The sequence below is a fragment of the Morone saxatilis genome, unplaced genomic scaffold (assembly GCF_004916995.1).
Source record: "Morone saxatilis isolate NCDOM2014 unplaced genomic scaffold, NCSU_SB_2.0 Contig17, whole genome shotgun sequence".
In the NCBI taxonomy this organism is placed as follows: Eukaryota; Metazoa; Chordata; class Actinopteri; family Moronidae; genus Morone; species Morone saxatilis.
The window spans coordinates 12406836-12428821 of NW_023339729.1; the positions used below are offsets into that span (position 1 = coordinate 12406836).

At 38.9% G+C, this 21986-nt stretch overlaps 2 protein-coding genes across 3 annotated transcripts in view; both read right to left on the reverse strand.

Moving 5' to 3' along the window:
* si:dkey-45d16.4 (scaffold attachment factor B1) overlaps positions 1-2298 on the reverse strand; it is a 5267-nt gene extending 2969 nt beyond the window's left edge. For both annotated transcript variants that reach the window (XM_035659373.1, XM_035659372.1), the window contains exons 1-4: positions 2165-2298; positions 1237-1359; positions 717-858; positions 486-594 (exon numbers count right to left, since the gene is read on the reverse strand). In XM_035659373.1, the coding sequence (XP_035515266.1) occupies positions 486-594; positions 717-858; positions 1237-1359; positions 2165-2201 (411 nt within the window). In that variant the 5' untranslated portion in view covers positions 2202-2298. The remainder of the gene's footprint in view (positions 1-485; positions 595-716; positions 859-1236; positions 1360-2164) is intronic.
* A 6468-nt stretch (positions 2299-8766) lies between these two features.
* Positions 8767-21906, reverse strand: LOC118326440 (bMERB domain-containing protein 1-like). The gene is made up of 6 exons (XM_035659434.1): positions 21656-21906; positions 16438-16558; positions 15102-15175; positions 14273-14387; positions 12445-12515; positions 8767-12079 (listed from the first exon to the last, which is right to left on the reverse strand). The coding sequence occupies exons 1-6, from the start codon at positions 21732-21734 to the stop codon at positions 11967-11969; spliced, it is 573 nt and encodes a 190-aa protein (XP_035515327.1). The 5' UTR covers positions 21735-21906; the 3' UTR covers positions 8767-11966.
* Between the last annotated feature and the right edge of the window lie 80 nt (positions 21907-21986).

Here is a 21986-nt window from a genome sequence, read left to right on the forward strand (position 1 = left end):
GATAGATAGACTTTATTAATCCCAGAAGGGAAATTGGGTCGTCATAGCTTTATAAGGTACATTTAAATACAATAAAATACAATAGAATAAAATACAACAATAGAATAAAATACTTAGGTAGAAAAGATAAAAAAGATAAATAGGTAGATATGGGAGTAGCATAAGAATACCATAAATAGCAACCATGAAAGGGATAAAATGAGCGTGAGGTAGGGAAAAGAGAGAAAAAGAGTAAAGTAGTGATATTAATTTAATCTGTGGCTAAGAACAATGTCTGTACAAAGAAGAAGTACCACTGTTGTATAAAATAAATAAACTGCAGCATGAAGTTGTGTAATAGAAGCTGTAACTTATAGATTCAATCTGTACCTCTAAACCAGCTCATGGGCACTGAAACACCATCTGTGAAAGTACATTTCTTACCCTGGTGGTGTCACACATGTTTATGTACTCTTCTCTACTAACACGACACCACTGACACCCACCTGGTACTTTGTGCTTTCCCCACTGGCCAGCAGCCCCTTCTCAGCCTCCAGTTCCAAAACCTCATGGAGCAGATCCTCCTTTTGGGCGTACAACCTCTCAGTTCCAAACCTGAGTTCACCAAAAGCACATACACAATAAACTTATGTTTTCTTTTTGGTAAGACTGAGCACATCTCCAAGTCATCACACATCTACTTCATCCATCATGTGGGTGCTTGTGAAAGAACCAACCTGCGCAGACTGGGAAAGTCTTGTTTCTTGTAGTAGTCTAGCAGCAGCATGGTCCTCTCCCTACACCGCCTGGCATCCACCTCAAAGTTTTCATCTTGGAGGGCTGCAGTGATAATCTCCCCCACACGGGCCCAGATCCGTCCTAATAAAGATGAATGAGTTCACACACATGAATATACAGTATATAGAAAATGAACATTTGTAACCAGCATGAATACACAGGCATGGGGAATGAAAATGTGAAAGGCCCTATCTACCGCCAGTGGTTGGGTTGTCCATCTGGGCTACTGTAGAAACATGGCAACACAACAATGCCTATATTCAGGTTTTTATACATTAATGAAAACATACCTATAAATATTATATTCCATTTCTGACAATAAATCCTTCTTCTTTAAATGTTTTCTGGATTAAATGTCATTCAAGCTCCACTAGAAATATTTTGAACTGACCACTCATTTACCACATTTGTTTTGCAGGAACTGCAGCTCTTTCTGTTTCCTTTGGAAACAGGACTGACCTGGCTCTTTTGAAGCGAAGGGGTTCTGGGCGATAACCTCCCGCAGAAGGATGATGTCATGTCGCGCTGAAAAACGCACCTGCCGCTTTCGTGGCGTCGTGGAAGGGCCAGCGAGGGAAAAACCTGAAGTTGATAATAGAACACAATTAAATAGAACAGACGCAGCCTAGAATGTGCTAAAACACAGTGAGGTTAGATAATGAAACCATTGTCCACACAGAGGGTCTGCTTCAGAACTGCTCTGAACTATGACCTTCACAAAAAAGTAATAATAAATTATATCCCATAATTACACTACTATAATTAGCACTAGAGATATCAAGTGCAACTAGACATATGTGAGAGAGAAAGAGAGAAAGGGGGCTGAACCCACTGTAACCTAGGAAACCCTGTGTTTTTATTGGACCAAAACCATTATACTTCCTTGCTGCAACTGGTAGTGGTTAAACTGATCTATGTTGGAAGAGTATAGGGACTATTACAGCCTATATTTTAGAGCAGAGGACTATTTTTCTCAGTGGATTCTTTTACAGTCACTGTCCACTTGTGTAATTTCATGTTATTTCTGTGCATATAATTAAACAGCCATGATAGGGAATACACTGGGCCTGTGTTTTGGAGCAGAGGTAAGTGATGACAGCAGCAGAACTGCTGTTTGACAGGTGACAGTAGCTCTGTCACAGCGCACAAGTACAAGCAGACGGCAGCCTGCAGCTACAAGACTCCCCACACACAGAAAACGAGACAAATGGCCTGTAAAGCTCTGATAGCCCTGCTGAGCCTGCAACACGTTCACTGCCGAACCTATGCGTCAGAGGAGGAGGAGCATTTGTGCACGAATCTAGAGAAGCACCAAAATGCCGTTTAGGACACGTTAATGTAAGTGGCTGAACGGCGCGGTAGACGTGCAGGTGGTAATGTATCTCACCGTTGTTGATCGGCACTTCCACCACTACCCGTTCCATGTTTCTGTTTGGTGCATCCGGGAACCGCCTGACGCGCGCTGTACACGTCCACTCACCAGTACAGGTTCCCTACTGACGTGTAACTCAACTTGGCGGAGAATCAGAGTCTGGCAAAGCGGAGGCACCGTGCTGCACTTTGTAGCTGCGCCTACTAGGGGCGGCCGCAAGATGGAGCCAGAGAACTGCTATTCAGTCAGTACTACGCTGTAAAAGTACTGCTGACTGAGTGAGGAGCACTGTTCAGTATTTCTCCCCAAACCACCAGGATATGGATACATGGGCATTAATCAGTGGCTGAATGCAGCTGAGTACATTTACTCAAGTAGCCTGCTGTGCTGCAACTACAACTTTAAAGTAGGCTTACTAAGTCTTTTCATGTCTACTTCTACTCCACTACAATTTAGAGTGAAATGATGTACTTTTTACTCTGCTATAATTATCTGACAGCTTTAGAGACTTTACAAATTTAGATTTTTACACTCAAAACATATGAATACTTTATAAAATATAATGTTTTGTTATAAATTAAACTACCAAACCCAAGTACAGCTAAAACAATTAGTTGTATTAGTAACTATTTTGATAATGATTTCATTTTTTATGTAAAACACTTCATGGTTCCGGCTTTACAGATGTGAGGATTTGCTGATTTTAATTTATTGTTAATCATTTTAAGGTTTGAACTATTGAACGCATTGTGAGTGTGTCACTTTGGGCTCTGGGTAATTGTGCCAGCATTTCTCACTATTTTCAGATTTGTTTTTACAAACAATTAATGGAGAAAATAATCAGAAGATTAATAATAATGAAATCTAAAGAAAATAGTAATTTGTTGCAGTCTTATACAAAATATAGTTCAAAAATAGCTCCACGTCAATCAACTACAACCATAAAATCTTGCTTTTATGTCAATGTATAAGTAATGATAATGTAATCAGTATAACTTTTATTGGCCAGGTGTTTGTACACATAGAATATAACTCCGGTTTTATGTTCCTCTCAATGTACATGGACAGAATAATGATACAATTAATAATAGTACAACAGTCACAGGGGACAATATTCTGCATTGATTGATTTTACTATTTTCCCACCATCCCCACAAGATGGCATACACATACAAATATATTTTATCATACATACTTAAGTACAAAAAAAGAAAGGGGAGCAAGGAGTCATTCTCTTTCCACTTAACATGCCAATCAATCAATATGCAGACTGTTATTACAGCAAACTATTTCTACAGTAGCGAATCAAGTTTTGACTCCCCTACAACACCTCAGATAAAATTATGGAGCATAAATTATTCTGGGAGCCAGCAGTCACCATGAAGTCCTGAATTTATCCAGATTACTGTTTCTTGGTGTCCCATATGGCAATTATGTTTTTATCTTATTCTGTGTTATGACTGCAAATTGCATTATCCTTGATCTTGTGGTCAAATGGTCTGGTTGTATGGACATGGCTGTAAAGAGCTCCAAAACCCACAGAGAGTTTCTATCTGAGCATAACCTACACAGACATCAGCTGGTTGGTGACAAAGACATGGTGGATAACCCTTTCTGTGAGGCAACTACAGCTGTACAACTATTCTGCCTATTCTGTGACTTTTTAATATTTGTTTTGTTTAATCTTTCTGCAGGTTTACATACCATTTACAATACAGAACTGGAATGGAGACAAAACAAAGGCTAACTGGAGAGAAATCAATCTAATAATTGTTGCAACATGTGTTTTGGAAAATTGTCAGCATAAATGTAAAGTAATACACAAAACACATGCACAACTACCAGTATTTATTTATCATCTTGTGATTAAACAATTAACAATTAAAAAAAGATTAAAAGCTTGCATAGCTATTTGAATAGACAGAGAGAGAAAAAAAAACAATAAATAAATCCCTGGATAAGTCCAAGATCCAGGACTACTCATACACAACCAAGTTAAAGTATACGTTTGGACAATGCTACCTGTATGTGCAAATGAAAAGTACTTGAAGGTATGTGAACAGTGTGTAGCTGTATATTAACTGACCACTAGGTGTCCCCCAGATAATTTTTTTTTTTTTTTTTTTAAATGTACGATATTGTGCAGTATATAAAGTCCACATTACAAATTAAAATCCCACATTGTCAAGGCTGGTTATGCAGAGCATCAGGGATAGGACCCAAATGCAGACAAAGGAGGCAGTGGGATGTCTTGACTGAAGCTATAACTTGCAGGCAGGTACATATAGCAAGGCAGGCAGGTGTACAGATTCAGGTAACAGATACTCGAACACAAAAGCACAAAACCAGAAACCAACAAAACAACTAGGATGAACAGACAGATGAGTGGGAATGGGCCAACTAAGCATCTGCAGGGCTGATGAAGAAATTAGATACAGCTGAGGAGGTGGGCAGGGATGGCCAGGCAACTGCAGAGCAGATTAGGGAATAACCTCGACCACATCCCTCATGTGTCGTTTGCTTTGGCTAAAAATCACTTTTTGTACTTTAAACTTGGCAATTATTTGTTGTTACTAAGGTGATTTTGCAACCATCTAATGTTAAAAATATCCAGGTGCCCATTCCAGGCACCAAATTTGAAATCAAATGGCACACACTGCACTTTATCTGAATTCTCCAGTTTTAGACTGGCAAATATTTAGAATAATCTCTTTATTGAACATCTGTTTCCATCCCACATATCTGTCTAAAAAACAGTGAGCTTTTCCTCTATTCAGCAGTTCCCCTGCCATACTCATCAGCTTATTAGACATTGAGCTCATACATGCTGATGTGCAATATATTATGTATTTATTTGGTTTATTTGCAGTCTGTCAAAAGTACCCCTGCTGTTAAGACAATTATATTTTAGGCATGTAGCCAAAGCTACATGACATGTAATGAATGCCAATACAAAAACCTTCAGTTCTTTCAGCAGCCAATTAAGTGAATGGGGCAAACTCATTATTGTATGTTTATTATATAATTATAAAGATGCACAAAGGAGAAAATAAATAAACATGAAAAATGTTTCCAGCCCTCTGGCCATAAATGGTCTCTCTCCAAAAAACACACAGATGCCTGCAGGTGCTCACACACTCACACTCTGTCACTGATACTTTACAATTTTTTCTGAGCAAACCCGCATTTGCATGACGGTGCTGCTGACATAATGAGTGGAAGATAAGCAGGGAAGCAGACGCGGGACCTGGCAACCTGCTGCATCGTAATTATTTGATTATTTGCTTAGAGATGCTGGAGGAGTGTTTTGAGGACACATTGGGAGTAGGGAGTGACAGGAGTGGAAGCAGAAAGAGAAAGTGTGGAGGGAGGTTTGACTAGGGGATGAGTCACACCTGCTTTTTTCTAAAGAGAGGAAATCAGTTTTGTTTCCTGCATTGGTGACTTTAGGAGAGAGTTAATGGAACATGGCAAGCTTCCAAGTAAAGGCGCTGCCCACGCTCTTATTACCGGTGACTGGGATGTCGAGTGTTGCTGTTATTTAAAAACCCCTGGACTGAAGAGAGTCAAGGGACACAAATGAGAAACAGTAAGAAACAGCGTGTTGATTTAAAATAGAACAGGAGTATATGAAAGACACAGAAAGATGGTGGTAAGACAAAACATGGAAGGTGTAATACAAATCATCGCTGTGGTTATGCACAAGAAGGAATAGGATGCAGGCAGGCTCCAGATGCCTGAAACAACAGCAGCTGGTATTCTCAGTGCTCACATGTCACTGGATTGTTAATTAGGCAGGACACACAGTATTGGCTCCACAAGGATCAAATAACTTTTCCAGTAAGTTCCTCAGACCAGATCAGCCACCACAAGATCAACATGAAGTTTTCACTCTCTTTTTCCTCGCAACAATCTTGACAACCCTTCCCAATTGTCTCTCTTTTCACTCTTTGGCAGCTTTATTATTTTGGGGATGATATTCACTGCGCTGAGTCATATATATTATCTGCTGCAACAAACCACCTTCATCTGCCTCACATTCACTGTTATAGAAAGCTACAATATCACATTATCTCATTTTTAAGGTTTAGGTTTTAATGTTGTGTACACTATGTGGCTGTGATGTTCCTCTTTCAAATCCTGAACTTTTATTGGAATATATACAGTCAGTTCACAGTTTATCAGATACAAATGCAGTCTAATACAACAGTCCTGCAATAAATCCTCCCTTCATGAAGGGTATTGATGATAATGATACAGTTATTTAATTGTAATATTATTGTGGATAATATAGTTTGTGGTGCTGCTGAACTGTGTTTTACAGATAGTTGTTTTTTATTTGGCCTACCCTCAATGGTATAAATGGGGTGGACAAAATAAAACACTAATTTTAGTATATAATACTGAAATGTACATAACATGCATGTTACATTTCATCAAGGTATCTTATAATCATATAAAATGAAAGATAAATAACATACAGTATAAAGAAAAGTAAATAGTCCCATATGCAGCCAACATCACATTAGAACATTATTTACGAACATAAACACGAAGGGAACAAAGAGAGAACAGACAAAAGCACAAAATGACAAAAAAAATTAAACAAAAACTAATCCAACTTTAATCTGGATGTTTTTAGACATTTCTTTCTAGATGAGGCTTCCAATTTTAATAATAACTTTCACATTTCAATATCCATCAGGTTGCAAGGAATCACTCTTGTTGAGTTGTGTGGTAATATTTCCCCTGTGTTTACTTTAACTATGGATGTGCAAAATGTCAGCAGGCATTAACAAAGGCATATTAAAGAAAGGACGTGATGACAAATTATTGGCAACACATATAAGAACAACAAAAGTGAAATCTTTGTGGAAAGTTAAATATTAAATTGATCTCACTGAGCCACATATCATCCCATGTGCTGCATGAGCAGGTAATAAATGTATAATAAGATACCTGGTTATTGTGAACAAGTATGCATGTTCAGTTTCTGGTTACTCTATCATTTTTTGCTGTATCCATGGCAACAGCAGTTAGGTGTGAAGGCCTACTTCCCATTTGCCCTTTTTATTAAGTCACTCTTCTGACCCCTTGCAAAGTCACAGACGTACTGAGCACTTCAGTCAGTGTCATATTACATAAAACCACAGTCTGAGGGCTGAGTTTACAAATATGAACTCTGCAAGTGTATTCTTGGGTAATTCAGCAGACTTAGCGGATGTTTTTTGACATGCAGCTTCCTCCCATTGAATCCAGTTAGAAAAGAACCCATTAAAACACCCTGCTGCTACTGGAGAGTGTCTGTCAAATTCAACATTAAAGATAACTGAGCTGCAAATTCACTTCTAAAAAATGTAAAACAAAGGAACTGCTTAATTTGTTTTCTTTTTCTGTTCAGGCAGAAACTCACATCGGCTACTTTGATAATAACCCCCAAATGTGACAATTAACAGCTTTTTAATTGAAAACTGAGAACACATCAGCAAAGGTTTTAAAGGCGTGAAAATACACATATAACCTCCGAAATATAGAAAAAGAAAAGTTCAGAAGGAAAAAGTTGAAGAAAAATTTCAAGGAAAAGTAATTTAAGAAAAATTTTAGTACATTTGTGATAAACACTTATTTGTTTTCATGGTGAAAGGTAGATGAGAAAATGGATACCTATCTCATATCTGTCCGTTAAATATGAAGCTAGTGGTGATTAGCTTAGCTTAGCATAAAGACAGGAAACAGCTAGCCCGATTTTTTCCAAAGTTACAAAAATACACCTGGTACAGTGTCTACCACATATACCACAGTAGCCTGAATTCGAATCCGGCCCCAGGCCCCATAAAGTTCCCCCTCCCCAACAAAAACATAAATAATAAAAACGTCTAACATTGTTCACCAATAATATGTTCTCCAAACAGAAATGTAAAAACTACAAGTTTGGACAAGGAGCCAGGCCATGGATGTATTATAAGTACTGTATATTGGACTGCTTGCTGAGCGCAAAAGCCAAAAATGTTGTCTGGCTTCTGAATTTATTTCCATGTTGTGTGGATACGTGGAACGTTCTCCACTTGGTACTAGCTACTAGGGTGTGCCATGCTACCAGGGTGCCCCAGCTTTTGAAAAATGTTTAAATCTCCATGGATTAAAAGTTAACAACACAAAGAGTAATTGACCTTGTTTACAGTTTCAGTGTCTCTTATCATGGAGGTCATGGAGTAAGAGAAAATGCTTCTGGGGAGAGGTCACTGGGACAAATTATCAGCAAGACCGACCATCAAGCTCTCTCAATACATCCAGTTTTGTAATCACTGTGAGGTTGCCAGGCAACCAGTGGCAACTTGATGTGTTAATTAGTAAACTAAGAGGTGTTTGTATGAGTGTATTTTTGAACTATGGAGAGCTAAGCTATTTGCTTCCTGGGTCTAGCTTCATATTATGGGTCAGCTATGAGAGTGATATTGATCTTACTGTTGGCAGTTTATTAGATCACATTTTTCACTTTTATAACTCTTTTGTCATCTCCCAAGAAACAGAAACATGTGTAATGAAACTGAAATTTGAGATAATATTTAATTTATTACATTTGCAGCTTTAACTGAGAACATTTAAGAACCCTGTATCCTGAACATTATAAAAAAGCAGGTTCCTTGTCTTCCCCCTGCAGTTTACAACACATGCAGCCTTGCATTACAATCCAGTGGAGTTTATTACATAGCACAACCAAAATTAAACAAGAAGTGAGAGTGTACCATCAAGTCACAGTAACCATAGTAACAACAGCTACTGTACCTCCCATTATCACCCTTGTTCCTAGCACAGGTACCGTACATATACTGAAACATACACTCACACATTTTCTTTCTCATTCATTTTTCACACGCATAAACAAACAAATAAATACTGTCCCCATTTTTACACAGTGCTTTGCAGAAGGTGTTCAGGATGACACTGTTTGAATGACAGTCCTGCCCTTTCCACGTAACATTCACTGAGAGCTGCCCTTGTGGGAACTCACAGTGTTTTCACTAAGGATGAGTCACACTGAAAGATTAGACCCCCCTCAACTCCGTGCCCTCCCACTCGCCTTCTCTCTTTTTCTTCATCTCCCCTGCTTTCGGCCACTTCAAACTCTCTTCTTATATAATTTTCTCTCTCTGATTTTCTCTCCTGCAACACTGTGTCTATCCTAAGAGGCTACATGGTCGCTTCCTTGTCTATAAGAATCTTCCTCAGAAATTCTGAGTTAGGGCATGTAACACACCCTCCAGCTGGTGTGAACAGCTGGTTTTTATGTCTAAATGTGAAAATTGAAGTGTACCCATGTAAAAATTATTAATCAGATGAAGGTGTTTGTTTATATATATATATATATATATATATATACACACATAATTGTATTTATAATTGTACTTGTAAATTAGGACCTGTACATCAAACCATTAGTTTTTTATTTTTCAAAACTTCAAAACAAAAACAAATATAGTATAGATCTGTTATGGTCATAATACTTAACATTTTGAAACTAATTTCCTCACTTAACCTTTCTCAAATATTACTGTCACACACCCATCTAACACAAAAAAATACAATATCTGTTTTTGTCTCATGGCTGTTACAGAATTTCAGCATTACTGGCACACATCTAAATTCCCCTGTGTTGTCTGTGACAGCACCGGACATGGTTGCTGGGTGATTTGTGACCCAAAGCCTCCATGACAGTGTTGAGACTGAATATCAAAGGATCCAGTGACTGAACAAAAGAGACAGCTGTATCCATCCTAAGCAATAGTTGGGGGAAAAAAACATAAAAGAGAACACTGTGTCAAACGGGGGTGAGAAATAAACTGGGAGATTGACTGTGAAATGTATCATCTGTAATAATTAAAACTATTTTAATTCAGTTAGCATCTACTGTAACATCTGTGTATGTCAAATGTCAAATGTCTACTTTCCAGTCAAGTACAGCTGCCTTATGTTTACCTAATCTTACTTTATTTAAAAGGGTGTGAAAGGGATTCAGACGCAATTCTAAATAGTATCTATATGTTATTCCAGTGTGAATCCAAAATATGACAATTCACACAATTTCAGTAGCAATACTATTCTGTCTCCTGCTTACCTTTCATGAGGTAACCATGATAAAACTCGAGTATCTATGAAAATCTCATCTCCGATCCATCTAACCTTCCTAGTTGTCTCATTGTAAAGATATGGGGTATACAAGGTTGCTATGGCGACTATTTCTCTTGGCAACACAGAGATCCGCTCCGTAGTTTGATTGGCCATCCCTGTGCTTAATGTAAAGCACATGGATACACATTTTATAGGTACATATTCAGGCTGTAATAACTGATCAAATATAGGGTGGAAATAAATATATCATCTTTACTCATAGTGGAAGTGGGCTGAAGTGTTCTGGCCATAGACAGGAGATTAATATAAAACATAAAGTAGGCCTATACCACTCAGAATGCTGTCAAGTGTGCCTCAATGATGCATACAATGACTGCTTTTATCACTGGAGTGGCATATATATATATGTATTAGGTCTAGTGGTCTGCAGTGTCAGTTATGTGCCGATCCATCCGATCCATAACATTTAAAGAAATGAGTATGGATGATACAAAACTGAGTGCAACAGACTAAGAATGATTCATTCTTTCACTTTCAAGTGTGCTCATGTGCATACATTAGGATATGAACACCCATACATGGCTTAATACTGTATGTGTCCCCACATAACACTGTAATAACTATCGTTCCTGTACTTATGTACAGTATCTGTTGAATATTCATCAGAAATATATCATAAAATAATGAAGCAGGGTGAGTCTGCTTAGTCTTGTCAAAAAGTAAAACACTATCACTAGTGTGGATTAGCAAAAAGAAAATGAAAAACTTAAAATGTGTATTGTGTGATGTTCTTCAATGTTTCTTTGCAAATGAAACAAAAACACCAATCCACAGAGCACAATGTGGATGTTTTGCATTGTCACTGAAGGAAAAATACTGGAATTTATTAAAAAGTAGACATTAGTCAAGACTAGTTAACTGTTATTTAAGGAATATAGAGCGTGATGAGACATCCGTTCTTTCTTCACAAACCACCACTTTTCAAAAGGTCATAGCAATTTGGATCTGGTGTCAAATCACAGGCAACTTCAACCTAACAGAGCTCTCAATTAATGTCAGTTTCATAAGTGTTATCTGCTTAATGGTGATTATAAAGTTCCAGCAGTGTGTCTAGACTGGCCTGTTGACACCTGCAAAACAGATATTTTTTTTAATGAGGCGATGACAGTTCTAATCTCTAACTCTAAAATATAAAACTTGTGGGCGTTTCAACCCAATTAGTGTGTACACTATACATGCCTGACTTGTGCTATGCTGCTTCTGCCCTGTCTGCCTGAAAGAAAGATATAAATACAGCATGTTGGGTTGTACCTTTTGGAAACTGTTAATCAGAAGAAGCTGGCTGAGCAGTGAAATGAAAACAGGAATGGGATGAGAGACGGAGATGTGGAGAGCACAATATGAAAACTAAATAAGATATGAAATCCAATGACAGAGACAGAACAGATCCAATACAAGACAAACTTGGGGCTTGGCATGAAAAACACACTACACGATCTTTGCAACATCCTTTGCTCTCCCTCTGGATAATTTTCAACTTCAACGTCTGTAGTGCTCCATCCATGCTTCAAAGTCTTTCTCGGACTGAAAAGCTGAAACTGGAAATACTGACTGCTGTGGAATGGCCATTTTGGTTTATGGCCCCTGTGTCAGCCCTGGAGTGGGGCCCACCATTTTTGTCTCCAGGCTACATGATGGAGCATGTGAAGCCGCAGCACTCCTTCAACAGGGTGAGGCCTGTCTTGGTGAAGGGGGAAGAGGTCTGCTGAGCCCTGGATGGTGTCCTTCTGGTTGGTACACCTGAAGCACAGAATAACATCACATTGTGAGGAAAAGATTAAATATTCTGAAATGTTGTAAATGTATTTTATTCTGTGTTACAAGACACAACTTCATCTATTTCATCTAAAGTTCAGATGATTAATGAGTTGACAGGTCTAAAGCATAGCCTCAGTAGTCCCATTTCTATTTTATGGTGAATCAGTCAGTGAATGTGTAAAGCTTCATCCTTCAATAGCCCTCAGAAGGAAAAAACCTTGAATAAGAAAAAAATTAGGAACCGGGAAAATATTTGCCACTGCTTATTTCCTCCTCAATTCCTAAAACATCGGTATTACGCGTTGATTCTTTGATGAAGCACAACATTGCAGCTCTTTCATAAATACCTGTCTTCTTCATCTTTCTCGGGAATTTGGACTTCAGAAAATCTGCCATTTCTTTATCTTCTTCGTTCTCCCTATAGAAATTGAGAAAGATGGATTTAATATACCTGAAAAGACATAAATACATAAAGCACTTGGGCTACAATTACATTTTTCATTGCCTTCATATCACAAAAGAAAAGTTAGATATGGTGTCTACACATGTGGGACTTCTATTCTATTCCACAAGTACTAAACAGACATTTCAAATTAGGCTAATTTTTTATTAAAGTGGAGAGACAAAAAGCCTTGCCAAGATACCCACTGGATAAGAAACTTAATACAGTTTGGTTGTTAGAAAGGATTTACACTGAGAGGTTCTACTGATATATTAAATAAATCTGGCAGCCACTCTTTTTCTATGAAGATTGGATAAACATACCCTGCATATTTGGAGATTTGAATGTTTGTAGTGCCTGCTAAATTTATCAGAGTGTATGTAACAGATAAATATTGATATCTGTTGCTAAATGTACCTTGTCTGTCCTGCTTTGAAAAAAAAACAACAGAATTTTCTTGTGAAGGACATTCAGGGGTAAAAAAAAGAGAGATATAACAATAGAAAGATCTCTATATTTATCAGCATTGGCAACATGGCCTTAAGCGCAGTCACATCCTCTCCTGTCTGCGATCCTCTACCACACTGTTGTTCTCCTACTTCCTGCTTCTCACCTTCCCAGCAGCCCCAGAGCCTTTTCACAGCATGCTGTCAGCTGCCAACAGTAAGTGTTGATCACACAAACTAACAGCACTTGATACTGTCTGACAATTGGAGTAGTGAGAGGATTAAACCTAAAAACAGGATTTATACTGTGTACCATAGTCAAGTCAAATTAGATTACAAGTTGAGTGCCAAGTTAAAGAACCTGCAAAGACCTATATGCATCAGGATCAGCAAGTGAGCAGAGGACCATTCATTTCCTGTAGGTATTACCAGTGTAACTGCAAAATGGACCCACTGTAAAACAAATATAAGGTTTCATTACGAGTGCAGAATAAAACAACTCTGTGAACAACAGAGAGGAGTTGCATCCATTGTTGGAGTCCTCCACAATACAAGTTTAACCTACAGAAATCTCACATTAAACTAATCAGCAACAAAAAGCATTTTACATATTTTTGACATCAAGAAAACATGATGTGCAAGACAACCTGCTTTTCTTTGGTGGTTTCTTCTGATATGATGAAGTGTTTTGTGTAATATGTTTGATGAAGGAGTGTTAAAATTGATCTGCTGTGGCTGGAAGGTTTGAAGAGTCTCTCTTCATCTCCTAAATGAACAAAACACCAACAGCCAGCGGCAGGTTTAAGAGGCTTTTATTTTGGGGGGGGGGGGTTGTCACCAAATGGCAGCTCATCTTGCAGTGCCCATTGACGCACATTGACACATCTTTAATTGAAATGGCTCTCTGGTGTGCGCTCTGTGGTACACTGACGCACAGCATGGTGCCTTAGGAAAAGCTCCAGGGTTTTTAATGGAGAGTTATGGAAAAATGTGGATGATACTGAAATGAGGTACAAATTTGCCAGCAATAGTGACATTCCAACCTGTGCCTGATCAGTCATTACAGGAATGTTAATAAACGATGCTCATGAATTGATCAAAGATCTGCGCTCCTGTGAATGAAACCCTGAAGCCTTTTCTGGGAGACTGCAGGAGTACTATATGTGCACTGCATCTCTATCTGTTGGCAGCAGGATTTCATTTTTAATTATTTATTCACAGCCTATAGTGACAGACACCAAAGGACTCATACCAAGCTGTAATGAAACCACAGCGGCAGACACACACCTGAGCCGTTCAAACTCCACATCATCCACCAGGAAATCTCTGGTCTCGACCAGCTTGTGGATCTGCTGCAGTAGTTCTTCTTCTTTCTGCCGGTCCTCGTTGGACTTGTCATTATCTGCAGCACAAGACATCTGAGTAACTAGTGTTTGTTTTGGAAATATGATTATTAGTAGACTAGATTAGAGTAAGATGAGAAGATCAATATTACTCTCCCGACTCTTGCGCATAAAATATGACAGCTCGAGCCATGATTGGCGATTAAGCTTAGCCTACAATGAAGAACTGGACGCAGTGGGACTTTTTGGGTGGCTTTTTGGGGAAAACTGGGCCTGTCCGAAGTTTCAATTAGCACATAGAATCCTTCTAAAGCCAATGATGAACAAGGTTGTATCTTGTTTGTTTAACCTGTACATTAACTGAAATGTAAACGCGACATCACTGTCGGATTGATAAATTGTTGCTCCTGTTTTTTTACACTTCTGATTTTACATTTCTTGTTTCTATATGGATTAAACAAATAGAGATAGCCTATAACAAGTTAACAGGTGATACAAATGTGTGAGCTTTAGGGGTGCTGGTAGGTAGATCTTTTAAATTTAGAGATAGCCAGGCTAGTTGTTTCCCCTTTGTTTCCAGTCTTTATGCTAAGCTACGATAGCATAAAGCTAAGTGTGACCACCGGCTGGCTGTACCTTCATATCTAAGAGTGGCATCAATATTCTCAACTAATTGTTGACAATAAAGCAAATAGGCTTATTTCCAAAATGTAAATGTTGCCTGTTTTTATCCTCCATCCATCGACAACTATCAACATCCAGAAGACTCCTACCTGGAATGGACACTAATTTGTGCAGCTCCTTCTTCAGACGAGTGATCTCCTTGCACAGCTGAATGTCATCCATCCTGCACAGTCATGGTGGAATAAAAGACACAGGCACACACTTATTAGTATGGCACATCAGCTCACTTCATACTTTAAAGGGCACCAAGGAGTCCATACTTGACTCTACTGCATGGGAAACAAAGACAGCTTGATTTTGATCTTATGTTTCACACAGGAAATTATCTCTTCTGAGCAGAGAGCCTTGTGACATCTCTGATGGCTTTCACTTGGCTTCTGTCTGTATCATGCTCTCTCTTTCAATGGCCCTTCAAGTCAGTGGATCATTATTGACACTGAGGTGGGGAAGAGAACCCTCTGTGCCTTCCTCGTCTGACGGAGGACCTCACGTGACCCAGTATCACAGCAACTGGGTCTTTTTTAGAAACACGCACACAAACAGGCTCTCCTAAGGTCAGATGCAAAATCACCCACACATTACACACATTAATCAATGTCAGAAGACTGAGAGCCTCATCACCACGGTGCCTGTCATGTCAGATGCTCACCACAGATGTGTAGGTGGAGAAATGGCCATGAGGTCTGGAATACAAATAACACACTTTCCACAGCTTACTAGAAGAAAACACATCTTGGAGTTTTGTTTTGTTTGTGGACCGCTGGGGAAAAGGTGCTTTAAATCCTGACTTCCCATCACTGTCCTCTTCCCCTCCACCTCCTCCAGTCTCTCATTCTCCCACTTTATCTACTTTAGTCTTGCTTGCTACTCCACACACGCCACTCCTCACATTTCCCCCCCACTGTCTGAGCAGTGTAACTGCTTATCTTTCAGAGAAGCAGATGAATAAATATCCATGCATTACCCTGCTTAGCAGAGGCAAAGGTAGAGCCATTGAAATTTTAATGGGGGGCCAGCTTGGAGCGTGATGGAGAGAAATGAGGGGAGAGAATAGAAGGCAGTGCTGTGTACAAAGGTGTACTCTTGAATGGAAAAATGGATAGATGCATTTATGGCATTTATGGCCACTCTGTATTGTTTTTGTCTAGGATGGACATCAGTCTGTTGGTCCAACACTTTGGTCCAGAGTGAAATATGTTGACAGTTTTTGGATTAGATTTTGCTTGGTCCCCAAATAAAGCATCCGAATTACTTGATGATCCAATGACTTTTAATTCAGCACCACCAATAAACCAAACCATCCACTTGTCCAACTTACTCATTTTAAGCATGTTAACATGATAACATCAGCATGTACGCTATTATTTTGTCTCCAGTAATAATACTGGCAGCCATCACACATGTTGGTGTTGTTAAGCCACTCACATGTATCTGAGCTCTGACTCCCTCCTGACCAGGACGTCCCTGATCCTCTCAATCTTAAAAAGCTCCCCCTCAATGTCGTCCACGGTGATGGTGGAGTCCGCCATGGACACCACGTCCTCTTCTAAGGGAGAGAAAGAAAGAGAGGGGCAGCTTTTAGTCTTGCAGTTTTAAAAGAACATGTCTGGATGCAACATGTCTGACACAAAAACATTAAAGTGTATTTAGATTCTCTTCTATATTAAAGGGAGTTTACAATGCACTTCTTCAACTGACAAATACCTAACAGAGACAAGCAAACACATACACACTCAGGAGCTTTTTAAAATGATCCAATATGCCACTGCAGATTAATAACTGCATATGAATCTGGATTTTAAACTGTATAAACAGCTGCAGCAGATGTACTTTGAAATTGCTGCTTGTTGAGGAGCAGAACGTCATAGCTAAATTACCATGTGTCAGTGGTTGGCACGACTCACATGGCTGCTCTCTCTCTCTCTCTCCTCTCTCTCACACACAAACTGATGAATTGCATAAACCCAGGTTGGTGGGTCAGCCCAGGAAATTAGCTTCCCCCAGTATGTCTGTCAGACTCACACTGCAGTCCTACCCTGCCTTGTTCTGCTGTACAGAGATAAGTGACTTTTCAGTCATTCAGTGTCAGTCTTTAGACAAAATGTAATCCCCTGGTGTAATCACCACACAGTTTACACATAAATTGATTTTAACAAGCTCTAGGCTTTAACCAGAGCTGAAATGATTGGTCAAATAATCACTTAGTCAACAGTCAACAGATTTCATTTTTTGATAATTGATATGTTTTGTTCATTTAAAAAGCAAAAAAGACTCTGTCTGTGGTTCCAGTGTGTCTCTGTTTTATATCCTTGTAAACTGAATATCTTCTTTTGGTCTATTTGGTTGGACAAAACAAGACACTTTGGGTTCTGGGAAACTACGATTCACACAACATTTTTCACTATTTTCTGACAATTTACAGACTAAACAATCTAACGATTAATAAAAAAAAAAAAACAGCCCTACCTAAGAAGGATTACTGATAAGTAGGCGAATTGATATAATCAGTGGCAAACCTAAACACAGAGGTAGTTTATTGTCACATCAAGATTCACCTTGCTTGGATATTGAAGGATATCTGTGATTACTTTTACAGGTCATTCTGTATTCAACAATGCAGTTTGTAGTCCAACCACGGTACCACATTAAATTAACATCTGAGAAAACTGAATGTTCCACATGAGCAACAATCTAGTTATGTTCTTTCTAAGGCAAAGAGGAATATGAATCTGAGCCACAGAGTGAAATCAAGGTAGAAAAAAGTCTATTTTATCAGCGTACAATGTCATATGACAATTAAAGGCGTTAGTCACTCGTAACAGTTACAGTGTTATTATTGTGTATATCTCAACCACCATTTACAACAATATGTAGGCTTTCTCCAAACAGCTCTGTAATATTACAAGTAATTTTAATGGCTCTGTCCCAGGGTCCCTGGAAATGCTTGTGTGGTATGAAAGGACATCAAAGCATTTCACACAATGTAGCTACTACACCATGAGCAGCTGCAGCTTCATGAGAATATGAGAAATGCAGCAGCATATCAAACATTTAACTACAACCACATTCTAAAAGTCCAATGGTTTTAGCCATTCATGTTAGAATACAAACACTAGATTTAAGTTACCCTGAGATTCAAGTATGGTTGACTTTCTTGAAGGTAGATGGTCAAAGACCTGCAGTGACATCTGAAGGGAATCACCACTGTCTGCACTCGAATTGTTCCATTTAGCAGTCCTGGATAACTGTCACTTCCCCGCAGAGAGCTGCACAACATGGGAGCTCAGACGGACACAACCAGGGAGATACCGCCACTGACAGACTGTTTCTGATTCCTCCTGGGGCCCTTAAATACTCTATATATACACACACCATTACTTAGCTATAGCCTTGGGGAAGGTAAGAGCTGACTGGGTTCAAAGTGCTCTGAAGACACGTTTTCTCCACTAGCATAAAAAGAGGCGGAATAGGATATCTTTATAATTCAAACTGGGATTGTATGACTTCAGGGTTGTAGTAAAAGCACCATGGGAAGCATTAGCCATGCTGGGTGATAATTGCTGGCTTACATGGACTTACATCCCTGCTGGCATTAAAGCTTTGTTTGCAGGCCTGCAACTGCAGTCTGCTTTATGTGGCAGACAAAAAAGGGATCCTGAAGTACAGACAGACATCTTCACACAGACATTCCGTACTCTGCACTGGCTGACGTCAGTGTACCATCAACACAACCTTGACATCTTAGAGGAGAAAGCTGTTGCAGTGACTATTAAACTGTTAATGAGATTAAAAGTATAAAAAGACATAACATACATGGAAATATCTACACCTTCTGATATGTTACTTTTGAAGTTCATTTAAATGCATTGCATAGAGGGATACTAAGATCAAATACGGTTTCTCACTCAAATGTAAGAATTCTGTGACTAAATAAATAATTTTTAAATAAATAAGCAATCTGTGGTTTATTTATAAGCAAATGTAAGGTAGGTAATGTGCCTGTTCACTGTATGGCCTATGAGAAGATCAAAATCTCATGTCTAAGCTAGATCCAGAAGACAATTTTGGGTTGCTTTTAAAAAAAAACAAAATTAAGATGACACCTTTTTTTCATGCCATGTGAGTCATAAATTCAAAATGTTTACACTATTGGTGCTGTTTTTTCTATAGCATATAAAGAAATAACAAAACAACTAACCTAATTTAACTAACTAATTTGATCTCAACCAAATTTTTTAAAAAGTTTTATTTCCCTAAACTCAACCCTTACTTGATCCTTAACAAAAGATAAGTTGCTCACTGAAATCAAACTGCTGAACTGATTTTTTCTGCAGCATACACACTTACTTGTCGAAAGCAGGTTTAACAGCTAACTATAACTCCCATTGAGGGGAGCCATTGTTAATGCTATTAGTTTCACCTGTGCTTTTCTGCTGTGCCCAGTCAGTAAGAAGCAAATGTCTACTGTGAATAAAAGGTCTCTTCAGTATTCTAACAAAGTCATGATAAAGGAACGCATGCTTGTCATAATACATGTCCAAAATGGAAAATGTGTCTCACAATTCATGCTGTTTTAAAAGAAAATGTCTACGAGAGCATGGTAAGCCAATGCACAAGAGTGTGCACATTTGACAAAAAGATTTACAGTTGTAGCTAGCATTGTCTGTGTGTATGTATGTGTGTTGTGTGTGTGTGTGTGTGTGTGTGTGTGTGTACCTGAGCGTGAGAAACTGAGAGCGAAAGAAAGAAGACTCTTTGTATTCTAATCTCAAGTTGCACATCGTATTCACACTGCATACTCATTACATTGCAGGTGTAAAGACGCTAAATGAGACTTTACCAGCAGTGACACCTAGTTCACAAAGCAGATGAAACGTTGGGCTTACAAGTACAAACAGAACCCATTGACCGAACATCGCATACATACTACCACCCTACAGGGCCACATTATTGTTCATATCCCTGCCAAAAACTCAAGGTTTACTGACTATGACCGTGAAGCTGGCTGAAACACCATACTGTGGTCTGGGTTCGGGTTTGTTTTGATGAAGAAAACGTACAACATGATGTCATGAGCATTAGTATATTCTTACATGGTTAGAAACAACATGTTCTGCTGCAGAGGCTCTCAAGGACAGGTTATTCTGCCACTGAGCAGTTATGACTCATCACTAGACCCCTCTGAAATGTTCCCTCCTTTACACTTTCTCCCCTTTCTCACTCTCTCACAGTTTAGCGTTTCCCATCTCCCTCTACTTTTCCTCATTTCACCCCATACTCCCCCAGATCGTCCCCTCTCTTTATCCTAACCCCTAAAGATATGAATTGCATCATGAGCTTGGTCTTTGCTCTGACTCAATCCCTCTCTTTTTACACTGCCACAATATGCTTTATGCCTAATGAGGTAGAACAGCACGCTGACAGACAGATCAGACAGATTAGAGACCAAAAGGCAGAAGTGGAGGGAACAGGAGGAGGGTGTGAGATGAATAAAGGAAGAGTAAAATTAGAGAAAAACAGATAGTCTTAAGAGACCTGCACAGCTTTCTAAACTTCCCACTTGACTGATCACATCAATACACTCAATAGCTGGTGCGTCAGTACGACAGAAACACCTTGACAACATGATGCTATTATGAGCATAATTTGCACCATTATAATTTGTTAAAAAAATCAATGTCCATCAGCAATGTAGAGGAATAGAGCTGAAATGAAAACTATTTTGATAACTGATTAATTGTTTCACGCATTTGTTTTTGTAAAAATGTAACAAAATATCTTGCTGCAGTTTCTTCAATTTGAGGATTTACTGCTTTTCTCTTATTTATATAATTGTAAACAATTTTTTAGGGTTTTGGACTGCTGGTTGGACAAAAAAGGACATCTGAGGACATATTAAGAAAATTGTGATGGACATTGTTCTCTATTTTCTTTTCTTATAGATCAAACGATTCATAGAGAAAATTAAGCTGCATAAATAATGAAAATAATTGTTTGTTGTAGGCTTTCAAGTATCATTATCAGAGTAAGGAGCACAGTGTAATGAAGAGTTTCAGTTACTTCTGACCCAAGAGTCTATTGGCTGGAGACTGAGATGTGGCCAGTGTCCTGCCAAGTCCCAGATGTGAGTCATTATTCATCTTTGCGGCGGAAACGAGTAATGGGGCCTCATTTTCTCTTACACAGTACAGAACCCAGAACAGCAGACACACACACACACACATTAGAAGAACAGACACCTGTGGATTCTTGACATTTTCAGAGCTGTTGCCTGTGCTGCAACTAGAAAAATGTATTGATTGGTTTATATCAACTATATAACAAGACCCTGATATAAAAGTAAAAGGCCAGAAAACAAACTGTAGTAATTCTGTTATATATTGTAGTGGGACAAGACAGAAAACAAACCTATGATGCCTAACAGGAACACTGTAGTGATGCCATAGATTATATTATAAAATATATGTAGAAACAGATTAAGATCACGGTAAATTCACTACACCAAGACAAAGACCAAAACCAAGTAAGTCCCTGCAATCATGTTATGGTAATAAGATTAAGTACAGTGACACGTTAGGTGAATTAAATGTTATTTCTCTTTAAACTCAGTCAATAGATCGACATGTAATAATACTGCAGTAACCTGGTTCGTTGGTGTCTCTGGTCCTTTCTGTGCGCTCCAGTGAACCGTACTGATGAGGAGATCCTTGCTTCTTCTCCATCTGTCCAGCAGCTGCTCCTCTCTTCTCTTCTTCCCTGCGCTTCCAGTTGCAGACAGTAGCTGGGAAACAACTACAGGGGAGGGTCTTGCAGTCCGCTGCCGTATTTCATTGAGTCATCGCCAGTCAGTAACCAACCTGTAGAGGCAAAGAGAGAGAGCGAGATGCTCTGGCGGTCCCCACCTGCTCTAGCAAGAGCCGGTGTGTGTGCAGCGCTCAAGAGTCTCAGCGCCGCTCAGGCTGGTGATTCAACAG

Coding starts and splice junctions, on each gene's coding strand:
- LOC118326440 (XM_035659434.1), bottom strand. CDS start 21,734: ATGGAGAAGAAGCAAGGATCTCCTCATCAGTACGGTTCACTGGAGCGC. Junction 16,559..21,655: donor CAGAGACACCAACGAACCAG/GTTACTGCAGTA, acceptor TCTCTCCCTTAG/AAGAGGACGTGGTGTCCATG. Junction 12,516..14,272: donor GTGGAGTTTGAACGGCTCAG/GTGTGTGTCTGC, acceptor CAATTTCTATAG/GGAGAACGAAGAAGATAAAG.